Source organism: Aptenodytes patagonicus, chromosome 1, assembly GCF_965638725.1.
Source record: "Aptenodytes patagonicus chromosome 1, bAptPat1.pri.cur, whole genome shotgun sequence".
NCBI lineage: Eukaryota > Metazoa > Chordata > Aves > Sphenisciformes > Spheniscidae > Aptenodytes > Aptenodytes patagonicus.
Window position 1 is genome coordinate 101,295,579 of NC_134949.1, and position 24,881 is coordinate 101,320,459.

The window sequence follows — 24,881 nt, forward strand, 5'->3', positions numbered from 1 at the left end:
GTGGTTTGTGGTTTAACAGGGCATCCAGGCATGCACGTGGTCACTTAGCGTGGAAAGCGTAGTTGCTTAGGTGACAGAAATCGCCTAGTTTTGGGTTGCTTTTTATTAAGAGGAACAGTAGCTTGCCTTTCAAAATGTACTAAAGTTAATTCCCCCAGAGTCAATCCATCTCTTCAGTAGCACACAAGAGAGATACAGGTTGCAGTAGCATTTTTACTGTTTTGTTGCAGTTCGACTGTTTGTAATGGTAGTGTTGCTAGCCGAACAAACTGTTTAATTGAAGTCCTTTCTTTGCTTCTGATGGGTTGCAAATCCTACTGGTTTCAGACACATTAAGGAACGCTTGACTGCACCATCTACAAGTGGAATATAGCCCTAGATTTAGGGGAAGGTGGCTCATTCAGCGTACTTCTTTGTTTTAGTGGTACAGTAAAATTCAATTATTGTATGTATTTTCTTGTATGTTACTGGTCTTGGCAGAATTATAACCACAGAGAACTGTACTTTTTTCACCAGCTGTGTTCTGTATCTGTTGGTACAACTCATTTATCAAAAAGCCTTTCTGGTTTCCTTTCACATTTGATACGTAGGAGGTCTCCACTTTGTCTGCTGGCTCTTTGTCAGGATCCTAACTGAAACATTTTAAATAAGCTTTCAAGTTTGATGGTAATTTGCACGAGGTTTGCATAAGTGTTCTTAGTCTTCATTAGTCAGTGCCTGAAACTCAAATATTTGTCTCTCTGATAGTACTCCTGCCTTTACCTTTGCACCCCTTTCCAGCCTGGATTTCAGAGGCCGGTTTCGGCGCGCAGAAGCTGCCTAGGCTTAGTTAATCGAAACTACCGTTAAACAAACTCGCTGTTTCCACAGGGGTTGCTCTCACTGAAGGAGTCGGCAAATGCTGATAGACAAGCAAGCTTTTGAGAGAGAGAGGGTATGTGGTCACTTTGTTTTGCTAGGCCACGTCAACCGCAGCAAGAGATGGCTGACGAAGCAAGACACCCTTTCTCATAGGAGGAATTTGCAGGTCTCCGTGGCTCTGGTCAGATGAAGCGGTCAGAAGAGGAACTGCCCGAGTGTTTCGGCAGCCTCAGATTTTAGTGCTGCAAAACCGGTTACAGTCGGCAGACTGGGGTCTGGTGGTTCTCCTGGTTACCGTTCCCAGAGAACGGGTTATCTGAAAATGCGCTAAGACATTTGTGTGAGTAATTCCCAAGTTTCTATTGATATTTCTTTGCAGTAGCGGCAGGTTAAGCTAGAGCCGCTCTCCGGTCTGGTTTAGAGGAGGCTGTTGAGCAGCTGAATAGCAGTTGCAAAGTCTGCATAAGCCTGGACCAGCCAGGAGTTAAGGACTGGTGAAAAGCCATTAGCAGAGGTCTGATGGTGGTGGCATGGATGGCAGCAGCAGCAGCTTCAGCAGGCTCTGGGCTGAGGACCAGTTTTGTAAGTTGATTAATCGAGGGTCCAGTCGCTGCCTGTCTCCCCTGGGGAGGCAGAGGGGTCTGGAGGACAGCACCGCCTCCCGCGGTAAAACAAAAACAAGCAAGAAAACCCCAGCAAAACAAACCAACCAACCCCCGCACCTCCCGGCAGCGACGGGGCGCAAGGAGGGCGGCGGCGAGGCCGGGCGGCGGAGTTGTTCCCCTCGGCCGCCGGGGGGCGCCCCGGCCCCGCCGCCCCGCCCGCCTCCGGCCATGCGGCTGCCGCGCGCCGCGTCCCGGCTGCTGCTGCCGCCGCCGCCGCCCCGCCGCGCCGGGGCCGCCCTCCTGCCGCGGCGAGCGGCCGCCCGGGCCTCGGAGCAGGTGAGGCGCTGGCGGGGGGGGAGCGGCGCGGCCCGGGCTCGGCAGCCGGAAGCGGGGCGGGAGGGACGCTCGGCCCCTTCCTGCGCGTCCCGGGGCGGGTGCCCTTCCGCGGGCTCGGGGCCGTGCACCGGTAGGGGAGCGGTCAGCTCCGCCGCCGCTGGGCCCTGCCTCCGCCTGCGGGAGCGGCCGTGGGGCGGCGGCCCCTCCTCTCCTCTCCTCTGCCCGAGAGGGTCCGCGGCGCCTGCCGGCCTGCCCGCGGGCAGGGCAGCGCGGAGGGGCCCGTCTGTTGAGAGCGGAGCTTCTGAGTTTGAAACGGGGGCGTGGGCGGTTTGGGGTGTTTTAACGCTGCTGGGGGCGTTTGTAGCTGCGGAAAGCGCCCCGATACCGGCGCGTGGCCAGTGTCAGGGCCCCGCTCCGCAGCGGTTGCACGCCGTTTATAATCCCCTTGCCCCTTCTGCAAACAAGCGCGTGTATCTTTGATTGTCGTACTCTGTACTGAACGCTCCTCCTACCCAGTTTTGCCGTCAGTGCCGTGCCCGTCCACGTTTGGCTGGGGTACAGCGGTAGCTCCCTCGGTGAGGCGGTGCAGCCCTCTCATACAGGCATCGCTTAATGTTACAGGTACAAAAATCGGATCCACAAATGCGCTGTGATGTTTAATTAAGAAATTAACAGACAACAGAAGTAACTCGGAGCTTAGCAGGTCCTTCAGGTTCTACTTTGTGTTAATTGAGTGTTTCTGTTCAGAGGGGCCCGGTGTTTGGCAGGAAAGGCAAGCGGGAGGAAGGATAGGGCTGCTGCATGTCCTTACGGAGGGAAATCCAGTAAAATTTAGTGTTTCCCTTTAGGGTTTTCCTTCTGAATAGCACAAGTTTGCCTAGAAACCAAAAGTTCTTCCCCTCACCCCCCCTCAATAAAATATAAAATTTTCATAGGTTAAAAAAAAAAAAAAATTATAGCCGATTTTTTTTTTCCTGATTCCTGGAATAAGTCGGTTATTGCAGTGCTTTGTGGCTCAACTCCAGCTGACTTCCACAATGATTCAAATTAATTTATTTCTTTTATTTATGGGTACCTCTTGGCAGAGGTGATCACAGTGCAGGATCATAATCACGCCTTGCTTATTTTGCTCCTGGTATATTACAGTCCCAGGAGCCACTGTATTATTACCATAGTGCATACAGAGGCGTATTATCAGCAAGCTTTGAATGACCTCTTCACAGGTAGGGAAGAAGAGAGTACTCTAGCTTAACCTGTTCTCTGAATTTTCTGTTATGTCTTGATGGCATGTGTGATGTGACCTTGATATTTGAGCATCCTAATATCACTGATACTAAGTTGATTTAAATTGATAAAATGTTCTTTTAATAATTCCAGTGAGAAATAGGGAGGGTTTCATTTGTTTGTTTTTACTGCTTTTCTTTTTTCCTCCTTTCTCCTGAAGCTGGAAAATAAAGCAAAAAGGAAACTTCAAAAGCAGATTTGTCAAGTTGTTCTGGATCATTTTGAGAAGCAGTACACAAGGGAACTGGGAAATACATGGACCAATGTCAGGTCTGTTGTTCTGGGGAGATGGGAGAGGAGAAGTTCTGTTATTTTTAAAGTGCTTCATAAAATAACTTTGAAAAGAGTCATGGACTGTAACAACTGCTTCAGTTTGTTTTCAGTTTAGAACTAGCGTAAAAGTGTTAAGTAACAGAAGACTAAAACTTGGAATTTTTTTGTTTTTTCCTTGACGTGATTCTTTTGGACGTGATGAAGTTTCTGTTCTCCTGTATGCATATACACTGCAAGGAGATTGCCGTCTTATGTGTTTGTTGACGTGTTTTGTAAAAACATGGTCCAAAAAGCATCCCTTTATACTTAACAGCTGCTGTTAGGATTGGGTTTTTTTCTACAGCTTTATAGTATCTTGAGAGACTGGGACAAAGATGTTAGGAGGGAAGTACATCCCCAGATTTCTTTCATTAGAAGAAAATGGATATTAATGACATGTACAGAAAAGACTATCACTTAATTTGGGCCTTGATCACACAGCTGCTGAAGAATTGGCTGTGGTATTGAGACAAGACATCTTCCCTTCCGTGCTAGCTGGTGGTTGTTGCTCATAGGAAAGCCCGCAGAAGAGCCCTTCTGGAGAAGTTCACTGCTTGGCTTATATATTTTTCAACAGGAATTTGAACAAAAGCAGTTGACTTTGACCTCAAGTGCACAAGGAGTGCTCCCGTGATCAGTGCCACATTACTTTGAAGGGAAAAGCATCTTACGTGATCAGAGTCTTGGAAACCATGTGATTCCTCTGAGTGACCACTTCGGTTTTTTAGCCTGTTTGGATTAAAAAGTATTTTAAAATAAGTGCCTCTGTTGTTTAAAAAAAAAAAAAAAGCCTAGATGTATAGCATTAATTTAAGTGAATCACTTTAAAAACTTCTTTAGGTTGTATCAATGCGTATTTCTCTTCTAGGCAGTGAATATTCCTGAGGAGTATTTTTTGAGGCTAAATGAAAAAATACTGAGAGAAATTCAAATAGAAAATGGGGGAAATCCATGTAAGAAAAGTCTGAAAAGGTGAACTAAAATATGAACAAGCGTGTTCTACCATATAAACACTGGTTTTTACCATCTTCCAGGAATATCTATTGGTTTAAGTTTTTCTGGCCCAATGTTTGCAGAACGTAAAAGGAAATTTAGAAAAGAACATTTGTAAAAACTGCATTTTACAGTGTTGGCTGGAATAACCATTGCAAAACCAATGTGATTCTTTTTGTTGTGATATTTACAACTAATATTACAGTTGTTCTTTGTCCCTAGGGAAGTACTTTATAGTCAGAAAGAGCATTGTGCTTCATAATATATAACTTCTACAGTCATTTGTTAAAGAATTAGGAAAAAATAAAGAACATCTTGTTTCAGAAGAAGTTAATGTTTTAAATGCAATAATTAGAGAAAACAGTGGCTGGATTTCCTATTAAAATTATTTTCTTGCATACTTTTCTTAATCATATCTAATCAAAATGATTCCTTTTTGATTGTACCAGAATCATCCAACGGTGAGATTGTTACCCTTATGTAAGAGAAGGCTTCCTACACTATGGAAAGCTCATTTTGTTTGCCAAGTTATTAAATAGCTTTTCCTTTTTTCAATCTAGAGATGTACTCACATACCCATTGTGCTGGCAGTATGCCGTCCTGCTTAACAAGTTCAGCCAGTCTGCTGAACTGGAGAACACCTTGCATGTGAAGGGGTATCATCCTGCCTTTCAAGGACCTTTGCCCTATCTTCCGGCATCGTTGAAGTGTTACGTCAGGAGAACTCCTGGGAGATTCCCTGCACAAAAGCACCAGGCTGGTAAACTGAAAGAGTATTATCTGCTGAATGCTGCTTCGCTGTTGCCAGTGCTGGCGTTAGAAGTGAAAGATGGGGAAGACGTTTTGGATCTCTGTGCTGCGCCAGGGGGTAAATCAGTAGCTATACTGCAGTGTGCCTATCCAGGTAATGTATTGAGGTGCTGTGAGAAGCTGATCCCTGGCTCTGCGCCTGGCCTATTTCAGTTGTGCCTGTGTTCTGTATGAGATTTAGATTGGGGGCAAAAAAACAAACCACAATTTATATTCCAAGTAGTTCTGTGCTGTTTAGTAAGATCTTTATGAAGTCTGTTTACCTAAAAGAGGATGAAAAATACGGTAGTTATTTAAATATAGGTTACTGCAGACTGACAGACAAAAGTGGAGTAGCTCCATGGTTTTTTTCCTCCACTGGTTCCCTTATTGTTACTTCTCAAGAAGCTACTTAAAATCATGTAGATTTGTTGGCACAGGGAGGTAAGGAATCTGCTATCTTAGACTACTTGTACTTTTTTTTTCTTCTTTTTTTCTTTTCCTCTGCTACCTCTCTGGCCAGTGCTATGCAAATAGTATAAGTAAATTTAAGTGTACTGATGTAAAACGGAGCATAACAAATTAAATGTGCAAGGCAGAGGGAGAAAGCTTATGATGAGGCATTGGTCTATATCAGTATTTAATAAACTCTGTGTCTCAATCCACCTAGATGTTGCAGAAGGGCACTAAGATAATCACAGTGTTTAGAATGCAACAGCAAGCAGCAGCTCAGTTCTCCCAGGCCAGGGAGTTAAAGCAAGCTGTGATTGCTGTTTCCAAGTTTATACCTTAGCTTGGGTAGTAATTGTCTCAAAATGTTCACAGCACCTTATGTTCTTACTGATGAGACCATGACTATAACCATCTTCACCTGTTGATTACAGCGGGTTCTCCCTACCTCTTCCAGAGGAACGAGGTGATGCCAATGAGGTAAATTAAATATGGCTTGCCCTTTCAAAAGGTTTGAAAAAAAACAACTTTTATCCCATGGCTGCTTCTGAGGATACTAAATTGTTGCTGAGAACATAAGATCTAAGGAAGTTGATTCTTAATATACCTCAGTGAATGCTAAAATGTACCGTATTGTGTGTGGCAAACATGGTGTAGGACAGCCTGTGGAGACATGAAAATAGAAATTTTATTAAATTAGAAAACAGGACTAAGAGGAAAAAATACCATGCTGTGTTTCTGGTCTGGGTACAAGCAACAGCAGTGTTTCTTTTGAAGGGGTAACTACTCTGGCCACATTGTTAAGTGCAACCAAAAGGCTTTTGTTTAAACATTTCTAGCTTAAATTTCAAATAAATAAGGGTTTGGACTGCTCGGCTTAGGATACACAAAACTGATGTTTTATTTATTTAAAAGGCAATGAATTAATTAATAAGGGGCATGTACTTCATTTAGACAATGGCTCAAGGAGCCCAGAAAGGCATTCACTTAGCACTGGTCTTTGGATATGGATCATGATTAAAGTTTGTTTTACTGTGGAAGTCTGTTGCTACAGTAAGTGTTTGCTAGTAAATATTTATCATAGAATCATAGAATCATTGAGGTTGGAAAAGACCTCTAAGATCATCGAGTCCAACCGTCAACCCAACACCACCATGCCCACTAAACCATTTCCCTAAGCGCCTTTATGGATTGTTCTGTAGGAGCGTGTTGAAATTTACTTGGGTTTATAAAATTCAGCAGTGTTATAAAATGTGCAATAACATTAAGCACATAAGGTGTAAACTCTACGGCAGTAGAACTTCTGAAATCGGTGTAACTCCTTATACTTGTAAAAAAACAAAACAAAAAACATAAAGACTTATTTTAGGGTGTTTACTTCATTTTTTTGATTTTCTAAGGTCAGTTTCACTGTAACGAATATGATGACTTGAGGTCAAGATGGTTGCAAAAGACAATAGAATCGTTCATCCCAGATCCTTTGACTAACTTAATAATGGTCTCTAAACTGGATGGTACACAGATTGGAGATCTTAAGCCTGAATTATATGACAAGGTAACATTACTACTTATTAGCAACTGATACTTCTGCATTCTGCTTCTTTTTCTTCCTATGCTGTTCTCTTTTTAACTTTCTTTTTTTTTCTGGCCCCCACAAAAATATCTGACCTATCAAGGGGAACCAAGGTCATGTACAGGATTTGCAGAGCCTCAGGAATCACTTTATGAAGTCTGTTGTGCATTTATTCATGCATTAGATGATGTTACCCATTTAGCCTTGGTAGTGAATTCTGAAGACCTTGTAGCTGTGTTCTTTGCATAATGTGTAATTAGGAAGGGGGGAAACAAGTGACAGCTATTCAGGTAGAGGGTACTTTTGGAGCAGTAATTTCTTATCTCTCCCCCCCACCCTGATAACACCATAAAAACATCTCAAAATAGTAACTGGATCATTTCTACCCATAAAATGGAAAATAAAAAAGGTGTTCTAAGTGTTTGCAAAAGTAAGTTGAGTAGATTTTTGGCACACAGTGTTCAGAAAGTGAATACCTTTATTGTGAATTGTCTTATTCTCTCTTATTTATTGTATAGATACTGGTTGATGCTCCTTGTTCAAATGACAGAAGTTGGCTATTCTCTTCTGATATTCAGCAAGCTACGCTTAGGCTAATACAAAGGAAGGAGTTATCGTTTCTACAATTCCAGCTGCTAAGGTGAGAAGTGCAAAGGAAAGCTGTTGAAGGAGCTTTTCATTATTAATAAAAATGACACGGGGGCAAGATTTGTCATGTTTAATAACCAAAACCAGGTTTCACCATGTGAGAAGAATGTGAAGAATATGTTGTTGCAATGATGTTTAGAATAAACAGTTGATCTAGGTTAATGTGAATATGGAAATTTATATGGGGTAATATAAGCAGTGAGGCCTAGGTCCTTTACTACCATACTGTTGTACAGTCCTCTTAGCTTGCTTATTCACATGTATGACCATTTTCAGATGACTCAGAACAGTCTGGTACCATATCAAAATTTTTTTGGTGGACACAGCTAAAATGGTTTCAGATATATTCCTCAGCTGAAGCAAACACACGCATGTAATTTTTAATTGTGGTTTTTTTTAACTATCTGTGAAAGTAGTCTATAAACCTGCCAAGCTGGGCATTCTTCCCCAAACTCCTTTTGTTGTTGTTGTTGTTCTTTCACAGAATTATCCCTTACGGTTCTTTATTACAGTCTTTTTGATAACTGAGCTGTAAGTCAGGACTGGTTAACAGCCATCACTTAGGTCATTAGTTAATGCTGCTTCAGAATTTGCTTTCTGGGCTGTTTATATGAAGAGATTGAGTCCACTATTGCACATTCTTACATGCTGCTTGAATTTAATACCCGTTTGACTATTTGTAGCACAGAAAGACTACTGATCATAATTGATAGGGTAAAAAAGTAAAAGAATGTGGGGTTTGGTGGGGGAAGAGAGGATTGTTTGTTTATTTTTCAAGAACATCCACCCAATAATCCAAATCAAGGTTGTCATCTATTACACTTTTTAATGATACCAGCCATAGGCTAGCATTTGTGAAGCGTTTCAAACTCTACAGTTTTTCTTGTTGGGGAAAAAAAAGTGACTTCCCAATAATACCTTCTAGACTTGCGTGTTTTCTGTAAAGTAACCGTCATGCCTGAAGTCCATCTGTCAAAGCAAATTGAGGGAAGAATAACATATTACAAAAAAGAAAAAGTTTTTATGGAAGGTTCCCATTGCAGCAGTTCAAGATGGTTTTGCATGACTTCCACTTGAAAAAGGCCTAGCAGAAGCCTATGATTTATAACTGAAATATGAGTATCTTATTGCAGTAATGCATCATGTCACCCATTTCCTTTGAAGAAATCAATCACATTTAAAACACTGACCTGTTTCCGTTTTCCCTTTTCAATATTTGACATATAAAATCCGATTTGTGAACCCCTACCAAAAGAAAGCATATATCATGCAGAGAAATTTTGAGAATTTGCATAAATCACTCCAGATTGTAATCCTGAAGTGGAGAACTCATGACCGCAGGAACCTTGTTTTTAAAAAAAGAAGACATTCCTGTCAGCCCAAATCAGATTTAATTGAATTATTCCTAAATCAAGAAGATAACTTTGCTTCTGTTGAAAGTATACTTTACTATAGCAACAGCAATAAGAATTAGATTTGTAAGGACAAAATACTTTTGATATGTAAATTGAAGTAAAAGGATGGTAATTTCAATTTCATTGCTTAACATAGGTCTGAGTAGTTCTGTAGATTGACCAATCTATTGTTATGTGCGCTGGAATTTTTTTTGTCTTTTAAAAGATTTTGGAGCATATGAAATAAATGGTTAGGTTCAAGAGTTAGATATTACAAGCGTTACCGGGTAAAATATTTGACATATACTTAGTAAATGGTATAGCTGTCCACTGTATTTTTATTGTTCCTTTTATCTGATCTCTTAGAATGGATTTCCAAAACTAAAGACATCTCAGATCCCGTGTGAAAGGGAAAAAGGAAATGATAAAATGAGACCAGGAAAGGCTAAATGATTCATGCAAGTGCATTAGAAGTTTGGTGAAACTAAAACTGTGGAATGCTACCCTATTCAAGCCTTTGTTTTATGGCTAGGGTGCATAACTATAAATAAAAAATTGAGTTTGAATCCCATCTCTGATACTTGCAGTAATATTCAGGAAGGCTGAATCTACATTAATGGCCAGAGGTCGAGGGAGGTGATTCTGCCCCTCTACTCTGCTCTGGTGAAACCCCACCTGGAGGACTGCGTCCAGCTCTGGAGCCCTCAGCACAAGAGAGACAGGGACCTGTTGGAGCGGGTTCAGAGGAGGGCACAAAAATGGTCCAAGGGATGGAACACCTCTCCTAGGACCAAAGGCTGAGAGAGTTGGAGTTGTTCAGCCTGGAGAAGAGAAGTCTCCAGGGAGACCTTATTGCTGCCTTTCAATATATAAAGGGGGCTTGCTTGTAAGAAAGACGTAGACAGACTTTTTACCAAGGCCAGTAGAGACAGGACAAGGGGCAACAGTTTTAAACTGAAAGAGGGTAGATTTAGGCTGGACATAAGGAAGATATTTTTTACCATGAGGGTGGTGAAGACCCTTGCACAGGTTGCCCAGAGAAGTTGTGGATGCCCCATCCCTGGACGTGTTCAAGGTCAGGTTGGACAGGGCTTTGAGCAACCTGGTCTAGTGAAAAATGTCCCTGCCCACGGCAGGGGGGTTGGACTAGATGGTCTTTAAAGGTCCCTTCCAAGCCAAACCATTCTGTGATTAATAGAATCATAGAATCCTTAAGGTTGGAAAAGACCTCTAAGATCATCGAGTCCAACCGTCAACCCAACACCACCATGCCCACTAAACCATGTCCCTAAGTGCCTCATCTACTCGTCTTTTAAATACCTCCAGGGATGGGGACTCCACCACTTCCCTGGGCAGCCTGTTCCAATGTTTAACCACTCTTTCAGGAAACAAAGTTTTCCTCACGTCCAATCTAAACCTCCCCTGGCGCAACTTGAGGCCATTTCCTCTCATCCTATCGCTAGTGACTTGGGAGAAGAGACCGACACCCACCTCACTACAACCTCCTTTCAGGTAGTTGTAGAGCGCGATGAGGTCTCCCCTCAGCCTCCTTTTCTCCAGGCTAAACAACCCCAGTTCCCTCAGCCGCTCCTCATAAGACTTGTTCTCCAGACCCCTCACCAGCTTTGTTGCCCTTCTCTGGACACGCTCCAGCACCTCGACGTCCTTCTTGTAGTGAGGGGCCCAAAACTGAACACAGTATTCGAGGTGCGGCCTCACCAGTGCCAAGTACGCTTCCCTACTCCTGCTGGCCACACGATTTCTGATACAGACCAGGATGCCATTGGCCTTCTTAGCCACCTGGGCACACTGCCAGCTCATGTTCAGCCGGCTGTCAACCAGCACCCCCAGGACCCCTGCATGGGGTTGTTGTGGCCCAAGCGCAGGACCTGGCACTTGGCCTTGTTGAACCTCATACAATTGGCCTGGGCCCATCGATCCAGCCTGTCCAGGTCCCTCTACAGAGCCTTCCTACCCTCCAGCAGATCAACACTCCTGCCCAACTTGGTGTCGTCTGCAAACTTACTGAGGGTGCACTCGATCCCCTCATCCAGATCATTGATAAAGATACTGAACAAGACCGGCCCCAAAACTGAGCCCTGGGGAACACCGCTCGTGACTGGCCGCCAACTGGATGTAACTCCATTCACCACAACTCTCTGGGCCCGGCCGTCCAGCCAGTTTTTGACCCAGCACAGAGTACACCTGTCTAAGCCGTGAGCCGCCAGCTTCTCTAGGAGAATGCTGTGGGAGACGGTGTCAAAGGCCTTACTGAAGTCCAGGCAGACCACAGCCACAGCCTTTCCCTCATCCACTAGGCGGGTCCCCTGGTCATAGAAGGAGATCAGGTTGGTCAAGCAGGACCTGCCTTTCATGAATCCGTGCTGGCTAGGCCGGATCCCCTGATTGTCCCACACATGCCTTGTGAGTGCCCTCAAGATGAACCGCTCCATAATCTTCCCCGGCACCGAGGTCAGGCTGACAGGCCTGTAGTTCCCCGGATCCTCCTTCCGGCCCTTCTTGTAGATGGGTGTCACATTGGCAAGCCTCCAGTCATCCGGGACCTCCCCTGTTAACCAGGACTGCTGATAAATGATGGAGAGTGGCTTGGCGAGCTCCTCCGCCAGCTCCCTCAGCACTCTCGGGTGGATCCCATCCGGCCCCATAGACTTGTGAGCATCCAGGTGGCGTAGCAGGTTGTTGACTGCTTCCTCTTGGATTATGGGGGGTTTATCCTGCTCGCCGTCCCTGTCTTCCAGCTCAGGGGGCTGAATACCCTGAGGATAACTGGTCTGACTATTAAAGACTGACACAGAGAAAGCATTAAGTACCTCAGCCTTTTCCTCATCCTCGGTGACAATGTTCCCCCCCCACATCCAATAAAGGATGGAGATTCTCCTTGGCTCTCTTTTTGTCATTAATGTATTTGTAAAAACTTTTTTTGTTGTCCTTAACGACAGCGGCCAGATTGCGTTCTAGCTGGGCTTTTGCCTTTCTCATTTCTTCTCTGCACGACCTAACAAGGTCCCTGTATTCGTCTTGAGTCGCCTGCCCCTTCTTCCACAAGTGGTAAACTCTCCTTTTTTTCCTGAGTCCCAGCAAAAGCTCCCCGTTCAGCCAGGCTGGTCATCTTCCCCGCCCATTCTTCTTACAGCGTACAGGGACAGCCTGCTCCTGCATCTTTAAGACTTCCTTCTTGAAGAACGTCCAGCCTTCCTGGACCCCTTTGCCCTTCAGGACCGTCTCCCACGGGACTCTCTCAACCAGCGTCCTGAACAGGTCAAAGTCTGCCCTCCGGAAGTCCATGGTTGCGGTTTTGCTGCCCCCCCTCCTTACTTCACCAAGAATTGAGAATTCTACCATTTCATGGTCGCTAAGCCCAAGACGGCCTCCGAGCACCACATCTCCCACCAGTCCTTCTCTGTTTGTAAACAGCAGGTCGAGCGAGGCACCTCCCCTGGTAGGCTCACTTACCAGCTCTGTCAGGAAGTTGTCTTCCACACACTCCAGGAACCTCCTAGACTGTTTTCTCTAATCCAGCTGTACTGCATCTTACGTGAGTCAGCTCATGCAGAGCTACCTCTGGCTTACCTATTCAGATTACCTGGTGCTTGATGCTCGTGGGCATTTCTCACCTTGGTTCCTGTATCTGTAAAACAGAAACAAGTATAAGCTGGATCCCAGTAATTTTGTTGAGAGTAGTGTAAGAAATATTGTGTGATTTGAAGATGAAGCTTAAAGTATAAGGACCAAGCATTATTTCAGGTTAGCAGTAGTGTTAAGTATAAGGATAACACACAAATGAGAAGAATGAAATGCAAAGGGGAGCTCCATTTTCATTTCTATCAAGTGACACTCAGCCCAAAATTTAAGATTCCCTCTTTCTTAATTAAGGAAATGCTTCATTTGTAATCTTGTAATCTGTTTTTCTAGGTTTGGTCATCTTGCACTACTTTTTTTTTTTTTTTCCACTTTTTTTTTTTTTAGCAGATCTGCTTGGGGGGGAAGCTGGGGACATCAGAGAGGAACTGAAGGAGGGAAAAGTATTTTTTACAATACAGTGTAACTTATTAAGTACATAGAGGCTTCAGAGAATGAAGATCTGGAGGAAGTGTTGAAACTGATGCAACGATCTTCTTACTCCAGTCTGAATAAAATCTGAAATGTAAATAAGTGGCATAAATGCTGAACAGCAAATTTTATAAGCAGTGAGGGCACCACTGATTTGAAGGAAATTGAGATTGTAATGATTGTTAATACCAAAACCAAAGCATCCCTGCTGAGTGCTATAACCCAAGAACACACTGCAAATCTTGTTATTATTTGGAGTGTTCATGCAGAAAACAAATTGCTAAGTAAGGAAGGAATGTTCATTTCCTGATACTGAATGCTAGCACAAAATGCAGTGGTTCCCGTAAGTGAATTTACCAATGTTATCAGTTCTCGGATAGATAGAAATTAAATTTTGGGTTAAGCTCGAGTGCATAACAGCTTAATGGTGAAACTGTTACAGATGATGTAATTATTCCTAGACCAGTTACTGCAGCTGAAAGAAACTGTGTTAAGGTTCAGCTGAAAATAAATTCAACAGGATACAATTTAGAAAATGCAGCAAAGGCATTCAGACTATGGTAACTTTTCTATACACAACATCTCTCAGTAATTAAACAGCTCTAATTGGTGTTTAATAGAGTTCTAGTCCACAGGAGCTCAGACTGACTTTAAAAGATACATACTGTCTGACTTTCCTTTTTCACCTCTTTTTCTCCCTAGTAGTTAGCTACGAGGGAGATTGTTTTGAATACCTAAGACATGCACACACAAAGTTAAGAGATTGGGGGGAATTCGGGGTGCATGAGAAGTTTGAAGTGTGCTTTGGATTACTGGTGGCAAAATAAGCCGTACAAAACACTCGTTTTCCTAGGTGCTCTCTTTCGAGTTGTATGTATTCTCATTTTTCAGAACTCAGGATGAAGCATCAAACTTGGCTTGAGAAATCCAGAAAACCCTTTATTCTTCCTAGTTAATGAAATGTTTCAATCCCTGTTTTACTTATAAATATGATTTTTAAGGAACTGTGTCTGGTTCTGTATAACATATGTATCTCCTCTTACAAACCCTATGCAAGTAGAGCGTAACAGTGAGATAAAATGAATGTTTCCCTCTGTACAAAGAACTTTTTTGCTTTGGGTATCAATTAAAACATGGTGTTTGAAATTGCTGATCTTTGTCAAGAAAAGGTTACCAGAAGTTTTGAGGTTTGTTTTTTTTTTTTTTTTCTCATTGAATAGTTTGGGAGGAAGAAGGGTTGTGCACATGCTTTTACTTGGAAGGAAAAATAAAAAAAATTCAACTCAAATATTCTGAACCTATTTTTCTGAATTAAAGGGTACTTAAACCATTAGATAATGTCATATGTAAGTAACCAGGTGTTGTGCAAGCGGCTTCATAAAGCTTTTGATCTGTGTTTGTCTTGCTGCTTCAGTCCCAGAGCAGAGACTGCTGATCGTGCAGCTGCTTTGTATGGTGGTTTGCCAATCTGCACACATGGGAAGTAAAATGAGATTGACGTTTTCCCTTAATCATCATCAGCTAGAATTGGCAACCTAAGTCTCTAAAGGCTAATCTACATGCCACAGGACCCGCTTTATTTTCTCCAGTCCAGACCTTTGAAAATATATCTTACTTAGCATAAATGTTAAAACTTTTGGTGAAAGCATAGGACACAAACATAACAAACCTTAAGTTACAAGCTGGTCTGTTTTCTCTGGTATGTGAAAATTAGTGACATGGTTTCATAGAATACATGTAGTCATAGATTTATTCATTGAAAAAGAATTTTTCACATAGTGTGTAGTAAATACTGTGATTTACTGGAAAAATCCTGATATTCCTTTTCCTGCTTTCAGTGTCATCTCTGTGTTTTCACTGAAATGTGGAGTTTTCCACATATACCTAGAGGAGGAATTGTGTGCTCTTAACTGTGGGGTTTTTTTGGTTTTGTAGTGTGAAGGCAAAAATTGTTTTTTATAACTATACCATCATATATTTAGCATATGGTACCACTGTACCATTTCTGCTTTGACTAAGACAAAAGCCTTTATAGCACATGGGCATGTAATGATGAAGGAAAAAGGAAGATGCTCGTAATTAGCTAATTGTCCTGTCCAGGCAAAGTGGTTCAGTTTTGTTTGTGATTTGCTGCCGATGAAAAAAATCTCAGCCTTTAATGTTCATTGCAAAGGCAAGGAGAGCCAGTGACTTGAGCCTTTAAAAAAATTTACCATTTTAGAAATTGCTTGAGTTTTAGTGTCAGGCATTAAAAGGGTGGCAAGGCTGAATGCCATGGGGGAAGGAGAAGCGCGAGGGAGTCCTGTAACAAGTGTGGCAGCCGTCTTGTGCCACAGATTTCCACGTCGGAGTGTGCTGGACTCCTGCACAGGAGCTCCCTGGGTGAAGTTCAGGGGCATTCTGGAGTGACCTGAGGGAATTCTGAACCACGGTACCAGAGGGGGAGAGGTGAGCTGAGGAAGTGAAGTGAATGCCGTTTTCTGTGGAGAAGGGAAAGAAGGCACATAGGAAAGTCAGGAAAACCACACTGAAGGTTGCTTCTCTGCACTGGTTTTCGGCTCTGTCCCTGGAATTTTTCCTCTTGCTCTTTTGTAGCGGACCATTTAATCCACTCATTATCCATAACCGTCTAGGCAATTACGTCCACTGGGAATTTTTTAGAATTGCAACTGTTGGACCAACAAATCTTCTGTGGATTGTGTGGATGATTTGTTCTTTAACCACTTTGCATCTTGGAAAAGCTGAATAGTTTATACAGACTGCTGGCCCCAGGCTCCAAATTGGGTGTGCTGTTCAGGGTGTCTTGCTGTGCAAACCGTGTTCCCTCTCTGTGCTTCCTTGCCCCTCTGGATGAAAATGGTTAGATAGCTGCTGACAGGACAGGGAGTCTTTGGTTTTTGTTCTAATTTCGTATGCTTAAATGTGGCATGTTTGTCCTGTGGCATTCCCCAAACACTGTTGGTTATACTGCTGGAGGTGTGAGTCATTTTACTGAGTTTTTTAGACTCATGGTTGGTTTGAATTTCTTCAAAAAGAGTGAGTGCTGTGGCCATTGTAGTGGCTTCATTTTGTCTTCCATCAGAGATGTTAAACTAGATAGTTTCTGATTTTGAGTACTGCCTCGTTCCTTAAGCCTTTGGCAGTGCCCTGTGAGTAACTTACGGATCAAGTCCCTTATGATATGTTGCAGAACAAAGTTTATTGAATTGATAAATAAATGCATGAATAAACAAATAAGCTACCCAGCAGCTAGGTAGCTGTTTTGGGATCACAGATTTAAATTCAGACACAAATTTTGCTTTAATTTCACTTTTAGTCCTTTCTATGTATATGTGTGGTTCATAAGCAGTAATGAAAAACACTAAAGCTGTGTGGCAAAGTCTGTAGTGGGCTTCAAAAGTCTTTCGTTCTCCCTTCTCTAGCTGAGAAGGTTCTGCTTGGGCCATATATGTTTTTCTTCTTGTAAATAATAAGTTTAAGTTGGGAAGAGGGATGGACCTCTGAGAGTGTATAAAGTAAGAAGGTAGTTCTGGGATGACTAAAAGGACGGCAGGATTGAAGGTTTGTCACAGCAGAAGTGGACTACCTCTGGCTGCTGGAGGCTGGCCAGCTAGAAAGAGCCTTGCTGTTAGTGATGCTGAGCATGCGGAAACCCAGCGTGTGAGTGTGCGACGCAGCTGCAACGTTGAGAGCGGAAGCAAAATTCTTGAGCATTGTGTTGGCACTTCTTAAATCTGAGAATAGGAAATAAACTAATCTGTTACCATTGCAAGGGCAGTGCAGTTCTGGTATTGCAAAGGATATCTCATAGCCCTGTGTTAACAGGATGAGTGTTTCAGAACTCACTATGCATTAGAGGAGAAAGCTCAATAATGTTAAACTGAAGGTTCAGTCTTTGCTTTAGAAGAATTTAAAATTGTTTGCTGTAGAAATGTTATTTATCAGAATTTTGGGGACAAATTTTGGCTAGAGCAGAACAGGGTGGGTTTTTTGGGTTTGTGGTGTTTGGTTTTTGGGGGTTTTTTAGTGGCTGTGTCTACTTTTACTTACAGTTCAATCTAATGCTGGAAAAAAGCAGTTCACTTCATGTTTCTCCTGTTGCCGCTGTGTTAGTCTGAACTGCAATGTCTCTCCACAGTAGCAAAGCTTACTTAGGAGCAGAGGGAGTACATGCTTGGGTATGGAGGGAATGCTTGAACTCTAGTGTCTCTGTCTCCTGTGTACCTCTGTCATTGCCCATCACAAAGTATTAAAAAATTGGTATTTTGACACAGGAGGAATTTCCTTATCATTTTGACTTGGTTTGGAGGGAAAAAAAAAAGCAAAACCTTTAACATGCAGGCCGTATTACCACGATGTATCTGGACTCTTGTAAGAGGAAGAAGAAAACGTGTGATATCTTTAGTCAATAAAAAGAATAGGATTGAGGATAAAGGCAAATGCGTCTTGAGATGCTTTGTTTCTTGAATAGCTTATAAAAGGGCTGGCAGTTTTTATTCTGATCAGACATTGTCTTGCATATTGAGCAGAAATACATCCCAGTTGCCAAAAGATGGCACTGTTGAAGTGTTGTATTATTTTAAAATTGCCCTAAAATATATGTAATCTTTAATACTGAAAATGGTTGAATGATTAACATAATTAATGCTGACACTTCCAATGGCATGCAACATAAACCCAAGCACAGGAGGAGCAGGCTGGACAGGCAGGTGCTAGCTATAGTATGAAATATATATTTATTGTCGGCCTATTTTTAAAAGGGTATTTGAGACACCAGGACTTTTAGAATCAACAAAATGTCAGCCTATCATGTTTAATTTTCTGTAAGTGTGAAAAATCCTCTTTTTGGGTTCTGGCTAACTACGTTGTAGTTCATGTAAGAGTTTTTTGGTTTTAGAGTTGCTGTGTGGCTCTAGAGTGGTCTTTTTTCCCTGAGATACTAAATAATAATACTGCTCCATTTTCCCTAACTTATTGTTAGCATCTTCTCCATTGTTAGATTTAAAGTAAATCTTGAGAAATAAACTAAATAAAACTGCTTTGAAAGAATATATTTCTTTTTAAAACGTTATCCAGTACTCCTGTAATACGAGGGGTTAGGATAGGTTACTTCAATGCGTCTTCTGTACCTCTGACTTCCATGGTACAATACGTGCCATTGAACCTGTATCCAAAGACACGCTGCAAAAATATAAAGTAATAAAGTAATAAAGTATTGGTAATAGTATTTTATTTTTTTAAAAAAACCTCATTTAGAATGAAGAGGGGAGCAATCTGCGTGTGTTAAATTGTTTTAGAGTACTTCCTGAATGGGATGGACATCAGCCACCCTTTTGTTTGGATTACAGATTTGTCTTGTGCTTATGTGCTGGAAAGACTTAAGTGTGGATTCGGTGGCTATAAATGTCAGTAGTTTAAAGCAAGTATGGAGAAGCATCAGTCAAGTTTCTTCAGAATGACGTGCCAGTGAATCTCACTCTATCCTGCAGTTTTCCAGCTATTGTAATTCCAAGCTACTGATGATTTGAAGATACTAAAATTTTGGTCTATTTGATATCACTAAAGTCTCCTAAATTGTGATGTGCTGATACGTACTAAAGTTGTTCGGAGCCCCAGAAAAGAGCTGACTTTCTTTTTCTTTAGCTTAGCATATATGTTGTCTTGTAATAAATGTGCAATAGTACTTGCAGTTCCATAATGTGATTACTTCTTTTGCATGCTGTTTTGTATTGTCTCCTGGAAGAACTAACCTTGGAGATCTTGTATACAGGCCTTACACAGTAAGTAGGGCATGTTAATGTCATGCATTTCACCAGTTTTAGTCTTTTCTGCACTGCCTTGACTGTCTTACGGTGCTAAAACAATAACCTCACACTTCTGCAGTGGTGTAGTATGATGGCATGCAGCATAAAAGCTTGAGTTACACGTCAGCTGCCGACAGCGGTGCTTCTTCTTTAGGGTCTTGATTGCAAGTACTAAGGGGTTGTCATGTTACTAAAACAAAAATGGTTGTAGGGAAAGGTGAACAAGTCATGAGGCTCCAGGAGAAGTTTCCTGTGCTTTTAATGTGTATTCTTATGTTTCTCCATATGAAGCTTGAAACTGCAGTATTAGTGCCTGTAACATGTAAAATTCAGTATGGTAAATGTATATACCTGAATTTAAAATTATGAAATTAAGTATAACTAGATCTATATTTAAACTAAAAGTTTTAGTTCTTTAACAAACATGAAGGTCATCTGTACCACTAAGGGAAAAATATCTGCAGATTAATTACCTTTAAGTAATGTAATTTATTTTTAAACAATGTATTATAATAAGAGGAAGGTGAAAAAATATTTTAGGGTCTTCTGCCCTAGCATCCTTTTTAATCATTCTAGATTTGGAGCCCATTTTTGGAAGTTACAAAGTACCTTATAACAGGCACCAAATTCCTTCAGCTAAGAGTTGAGCTTTAAGTAAGGATTTGGGGGATAATCAAGATGTCTAATGTAAGAGGAAGCTTACATTCTTAGATGGTGGAGTCATAGTAGCAGTGGTGGGTTCCACTAGATGTGTGTAAGTTATGCTCCAGCTCTGACCTATCCCTTGGATAAGCTTGTTTCCCTCCATTGATTATAGAGGAAGACCAGTTTCTTAAATTTATTTGAACAAATTCTCTTATGAATGAATTCTCTGTCATGCTGATGATGAGGGGACCAAACTCCCTGAATCTGCTTAGCCCAGTGCAGTATCACCCTGTGACTTTGAGCCCAGCACTTCTTCACTTTGAATTTTGCAGCTCAGTGCAGGTTTATCAAAAGCCAAGCACGGCTTAATCAGGGACGGTGGAAGGTTGACTTTGAACACAGCCACTGAAACAACTGTTGCTAAACTTGACAAGATGGATAGATACATTGATTAACCTTGCAGCGTAAAGTAATCCTCCTTAGATATTTTAATTCATGACTTAGGTTCAGAATAAAGATAGCTGTAGTGAGCAGCCTGATCTTTTTGGGTCATGGGCCAGTGAAGATTCCCAAGCTAAGGAGGCTTAGAGTTAGGGGTTTTTTTGATGTGAGATTTTCAAGATTTCGTTCAGAAGCCTATGCTGCTCTTTCCTCTGAATCACTGCCCCAGCAGCTCAGTTGTAGGAGCACCGTGCCTTTGAAAGTGTTGTCTTGAATGGTTCTTACATTATACATGGTAAGAAAAGGACACTTAGCAAGTGTCCAGGCTTTTAACCCTGTAAGCTGTAGCTTAACTACTTTTTTGGTATTTGCCTTTACACGGTAAAAATATTTTCTCACTTGTTTAAATGTTCATGTAGTATCCATCCTATAGGTAGGAAAGCAGTTGTCATTATCTGCTTCTATGAGTAAAGTTATTGGGTATGTGAAAAGTACATGTTGATTGTCATGCAAAAAACAATGCCACATTTCCAAGCCAACTAGCTGCCCTCTCATGGCTTGGCGTTCCCGTATGCATGGAAAAGGTGTAGCTGGAGGGGGAAATGCTATGACAATGAGTAAAGTAGGTGGTTTCTAATAGTACTGTGAAGACCAGCTCAACTTTGAGAGCCTGTTTAGACTTCAGCCTTGTTCTCTTTGAGTTCTAATGTGAAAGCTAGAAAGCAAGCAACTATCACGCGGGGAAAAAAATGCTTTTATGTTTTCCAGAACTGGTATGAGTCCAAGGAGACAGGGCATCAGTGTGCGGTTCTCTTGTTGGCTTGTTGTTCATGAGAAGGGAAGGTTGTACATTCCTGCTCTGCTTTACGATAGTTACCTTCCATACATCTGGGTGCACTGTTGCACAGACAGACCGGAGAGCAGCAGCATAAGCCCTGCCCTTTTAAATGGACGGCTGCAGCCACAGCAGGATGGCTGCAAACAAGGAAGGTAGCTGGAGAGACCGTGGAGACAGCTGTAGCCTGCTAAGAAGTCTATGTGTGTTGGAATGCGGAGGGGAAGAAGGATGAATATCTGGAGCGGGGCAGTTCAAATGCATGCTGGTAACTGCAGAATTTTAGAAAATAAGATCCGGAAGGCACGTTGGGATGACACCTGCTCTGTTTTACTGTCTCAAGGTGGCGTTGTAAATATCGTCCCATATCAACCTGGGCCTAAAACATTCTTAAACATTTTTGCAGACTCTCAAAAGCTACTCAGAGGTCTGAGGTAAGCTTGCAGTTTTGTGATAGCTTTAGCTAATTTTGGAAGTATCCTAGAATTGAGTCCATTAGGCCCAGTTAAACTGAAGGTATTCAGACTACCTAAGTACTCTGTAACCTGTTCTTTACCTATAACAGGCTGAACTTGAACTGCTCACTCAGGCTAAATGTGCTAGCCATCTACTCACTCCATCTTTTTACTGAAGACTGATACAACAAAGGTATTAAACACTGATTTTTCTTTTGAGCATCATCTGTTGAGAGAGCTCTGTTCTCTTACGCTAACTAAAATTGGAGTAGTGTAGACTCCAGTAAAATACGTACTTGGCTAGCTGATTAACGTAACCAAGACTCATAGAAGAAATGAGCAAGATGATGTGTACACTCCCCAGAGAAAGAGATTGGGTATAACATGCAGGAGTTTTCACCTGGGAAGGTGAACAGAGTTGTATTATGTCTGTCTGAAACAGTCATTTGTCCTGATGTTTCCTTATTATTTCGGACAGACTTTCACAGTAGCTTTGATCCTGCTTGTGATGAGACTTTTCTTTATTGATTCTTTTCCTGAAAAGGCCCAATCCTGTTAAAAGGACTTCTCTTTTTCCCCTTGTATTTTCTTCTTTCCTTTCTCAACTGTTTTTGTTCAGATGTCACCCTTAGCAAGTCCTCAGCTTGTCTCTGGAGGAATTGCTGTTTCAATGGCATTGTGTTTGTTTATCTGGGCTTGGAATCAGGCTTGCTGCATTTGGGGGCTGCTCACCTCATCTGGTTTGAGGATATGGGGTTTTTTCTTTTTTTTTTCTTCTTTTTATTTTTCCCAGTAATTTTTTTTTTTTTGGGGGGGGGGGAGGGTGTCAATGCAGTGTTGTCAGTAACATCTACCAATGTAAGATTATCCAGTGTCTTTCCATACAGCGTGACTGTGTGTGTCGTTGTGCTCCACAAATCCATGCTTCCAGTATCTGCCCTGCCCCTCATGCACCTGCTAAATTCCCAGTGACACACTTGGAGTCCTCTGAGCACCTACCTTGTTGTCTCTCTGGTATTCACAAGCTAAGTTACAGCATTCATCTGTTCAGATTCTCTTGGTTTTAAACAAAAGAAATTTTGTTTAGGGAATAATTGTATTTTAATGTGGTATTTGCTTCAGCCCAGTAGTATCTGTTTTCCAGAAGCAGTGAGGTGATCTGTTTGAATACTAGTTTGCAACTCAGTCTTTGAGCCAATATGTCCTTGAAGGCTCCAAAGTGTATGATTAAAAGGGATTACCTTAAGAGAGCATTTTAATAGCAAATGAACTTTTTGTGTAGCCTCCTCTTTCAGTTATGTGGTGGCACCAGATTTGAAGAATGCTCTTCTGTGGTGCAAGATTTGGGGTTTTTCTCCTTACTCTTTTAATTTGCAATAGGTGAATATAGATTGCATATCTCAGTTCTATACTCTCATAGGTTATATTTTATCTGTCTGAAAAAGGACCTTGCAGATCTCCTTTAATGGAAAGTAAACAGTCTGTTTAAACTCAGTTTCAGTGGGGAGGTGAAAAAACCTCTGTTCTGTCCATCCACCAGTAGTCATGAAGCTTTCAGGATACTTGAAATCTTAAGCCACTATTTTGCCTTCATTTAGTCAGAATTTGTCAACAGGTTAATAGGTGAAGGGTGCATAAACAGACAATATGATCAGATAAGTCATATTTCCTTAGGAAATCAGGTTGAAAAGTAGTGTCTCAGTGAAACCCCCGAGCCCTCTTACCTGCTAAATAAGTTGCAGAATTTGAAGACATGTTTGTAAAATTACAGCCTGGTAATTATTTCAGGCTATTACTGCAACTGTACATTCTGATATTTGTTCACGCAAGCAGCTAGCTAAGTATCTAACTAGCACTTCTGATGAGGTGTAACCCATTTTGTCTGCATAGTTGCAGCATTTTCACAGTTGTGCTGCGCGTATAAATGTTTGAAGTACATTCCGCAACTCTGAATGGATGCTGCTTTCTACTTATGACTGTTGTATAAAAAATACCTTCAGTTAACTGAGAATACATGAATAAATGAGAAAGCAAAAATGTGTTGCAGGTAGCTCCCTGAACTGTCAATTATATACTGTTAAGACGTTTTCATGATGTTATTTTTCTCATATTTATTTATACCTATTTATAACTCTAGATTTATAAGTCTTTACTTGTTCCTCCACCCCTGGTATGACACTTCTTACATTGAATTTTTTTTTCGTTTTTTGCAGGTCTGCTATTAAAGCATTGCGTCCTGGTGGATCGTTGGTCTACTCTACGTGCACTCTCTCAAAGGCAGAAAACAGCGATGTAATAAATCTCATTCTAAACTCCTGCAGTAATGTTATGCCTGTAGACATAAGTGAAATGGCCAAAGCTGTTTCTCAGGAATTCACTTTTCTCAGTGGGACGCAACAGCATGAACTTCTGGTTCTCCCAGAGAAAGGGAGAGCATGGGGTCCAATGTATGTAGCTAAATTAAAGAAAATGTAGTCCATCTGATGCCTGTGAGTTTTTTGTAAGGGATATGTGCTAAATTAATATTTATTTCTAATATAGTATGTGTATATGAACATGTCCAAGGCAACTGAATTCAGGGCATTGCAGTTTTGTATCAGCTGCTGCCTAATAAAAAGGAAGCTAGCCGCTTGACTTAGTTTAGCTTAATATACAGAATGTGTCTTCTTATGTGGACTTGTGGGCCTCGGAGGTCCTTATGAAGTCAAGGGAGCTTTGTATTATTTTCAAGGTGACGCTTTTAAATGGATTTATATCCTAGAATGGAGGTCTGCGTGGTGGGTTTTTTGCACTGTTTTTTGTTTTGTTTTAATTACTAATTTGATTTTAATACAGTATATTTTAAAATAAGTCGTCTGAATGGTGCCTGCTTCTGAAGTCATGGAAATCCTGCATTCTCTCTCAAACACGTCTAGAAATCTGTTTTCCTGTAAGAACTGATTTGTATGCAGTCTGTCATCTTAAGCGCTATTCCAAGCACTTGCAAAACAGGTTTCATATTTGCGAAGTTGTTTACTGGTTAAAAACTGTCTTTTGTTTACAGTCGCAAAGGTCAGCAGCTATATCGACACCAGCTTTTTCTTTTTTTATATTTTTGTATTTTTGAGCTTACAAAAATATAAATTGAAAGAGTAAATTACGTTGAAATGTCCTTAAAACAGTAGATTTAGATGCGTTTAGCATTGGTACTCAGTTTGTGGCATAATGCAGTATATCCAGCAGTCTCTAGAGCACATATTTGAAACAGAAGCAGAATGATTAATAACCGCAATAATGGCACAGTATTCAGAGAGTTTTGTTACATAATTACAGTAATGACGAGCAAAACAATCTGGAGAAGTGGCTTATCCACCGAGTTAAGAAATGTTACGTGAATTCGTGATGT

At 41.6% G+C, this 24,881-nt stretch overlaps 1 protein-coding gene across 2 annotated transcripts; it reads left to right on the forward strand.

Annotated features, from left to right (window-relative positions):
• Positions 1-1,694: 1,694 nt before the first annotated feature.
• NSUN3 (NOP2/Sun RNA methyltransferase 3) lies at positions 1,695-23,975 on the forward strand. 2 transcript variants are annotated; one of them, XM_076350933.1, is made up of 6 exons: positions 1,695-1,802; positions 3,247-3,356; positions 4,952-5,295; positions 7,031-7,185; positions 7,722-7,843; positions 23,710-23,975. In XM_076350933.1, the coding sequence occupies exons 1-6, from the start codon at positions 1,695-1,697 to the stop codon at positions 23,969-23,971; spliced, it is 1,101 nt and encodes a 366-aa protein (XP_076207048.1). In that variant the 3' UTR covers positions 23,972-23,975. The 2 variants fall into 2 exon arrangements, with proteins under 2 accessions (XP_076207048.1, XP_076207059.1); XM_076350944.1 differs by lacking the exon at positions 1,695-1,802 and adding an exon at positions 2,138-2,423.
• Positions 23,976-24,881: the final 906 nt, after the last annotated feature.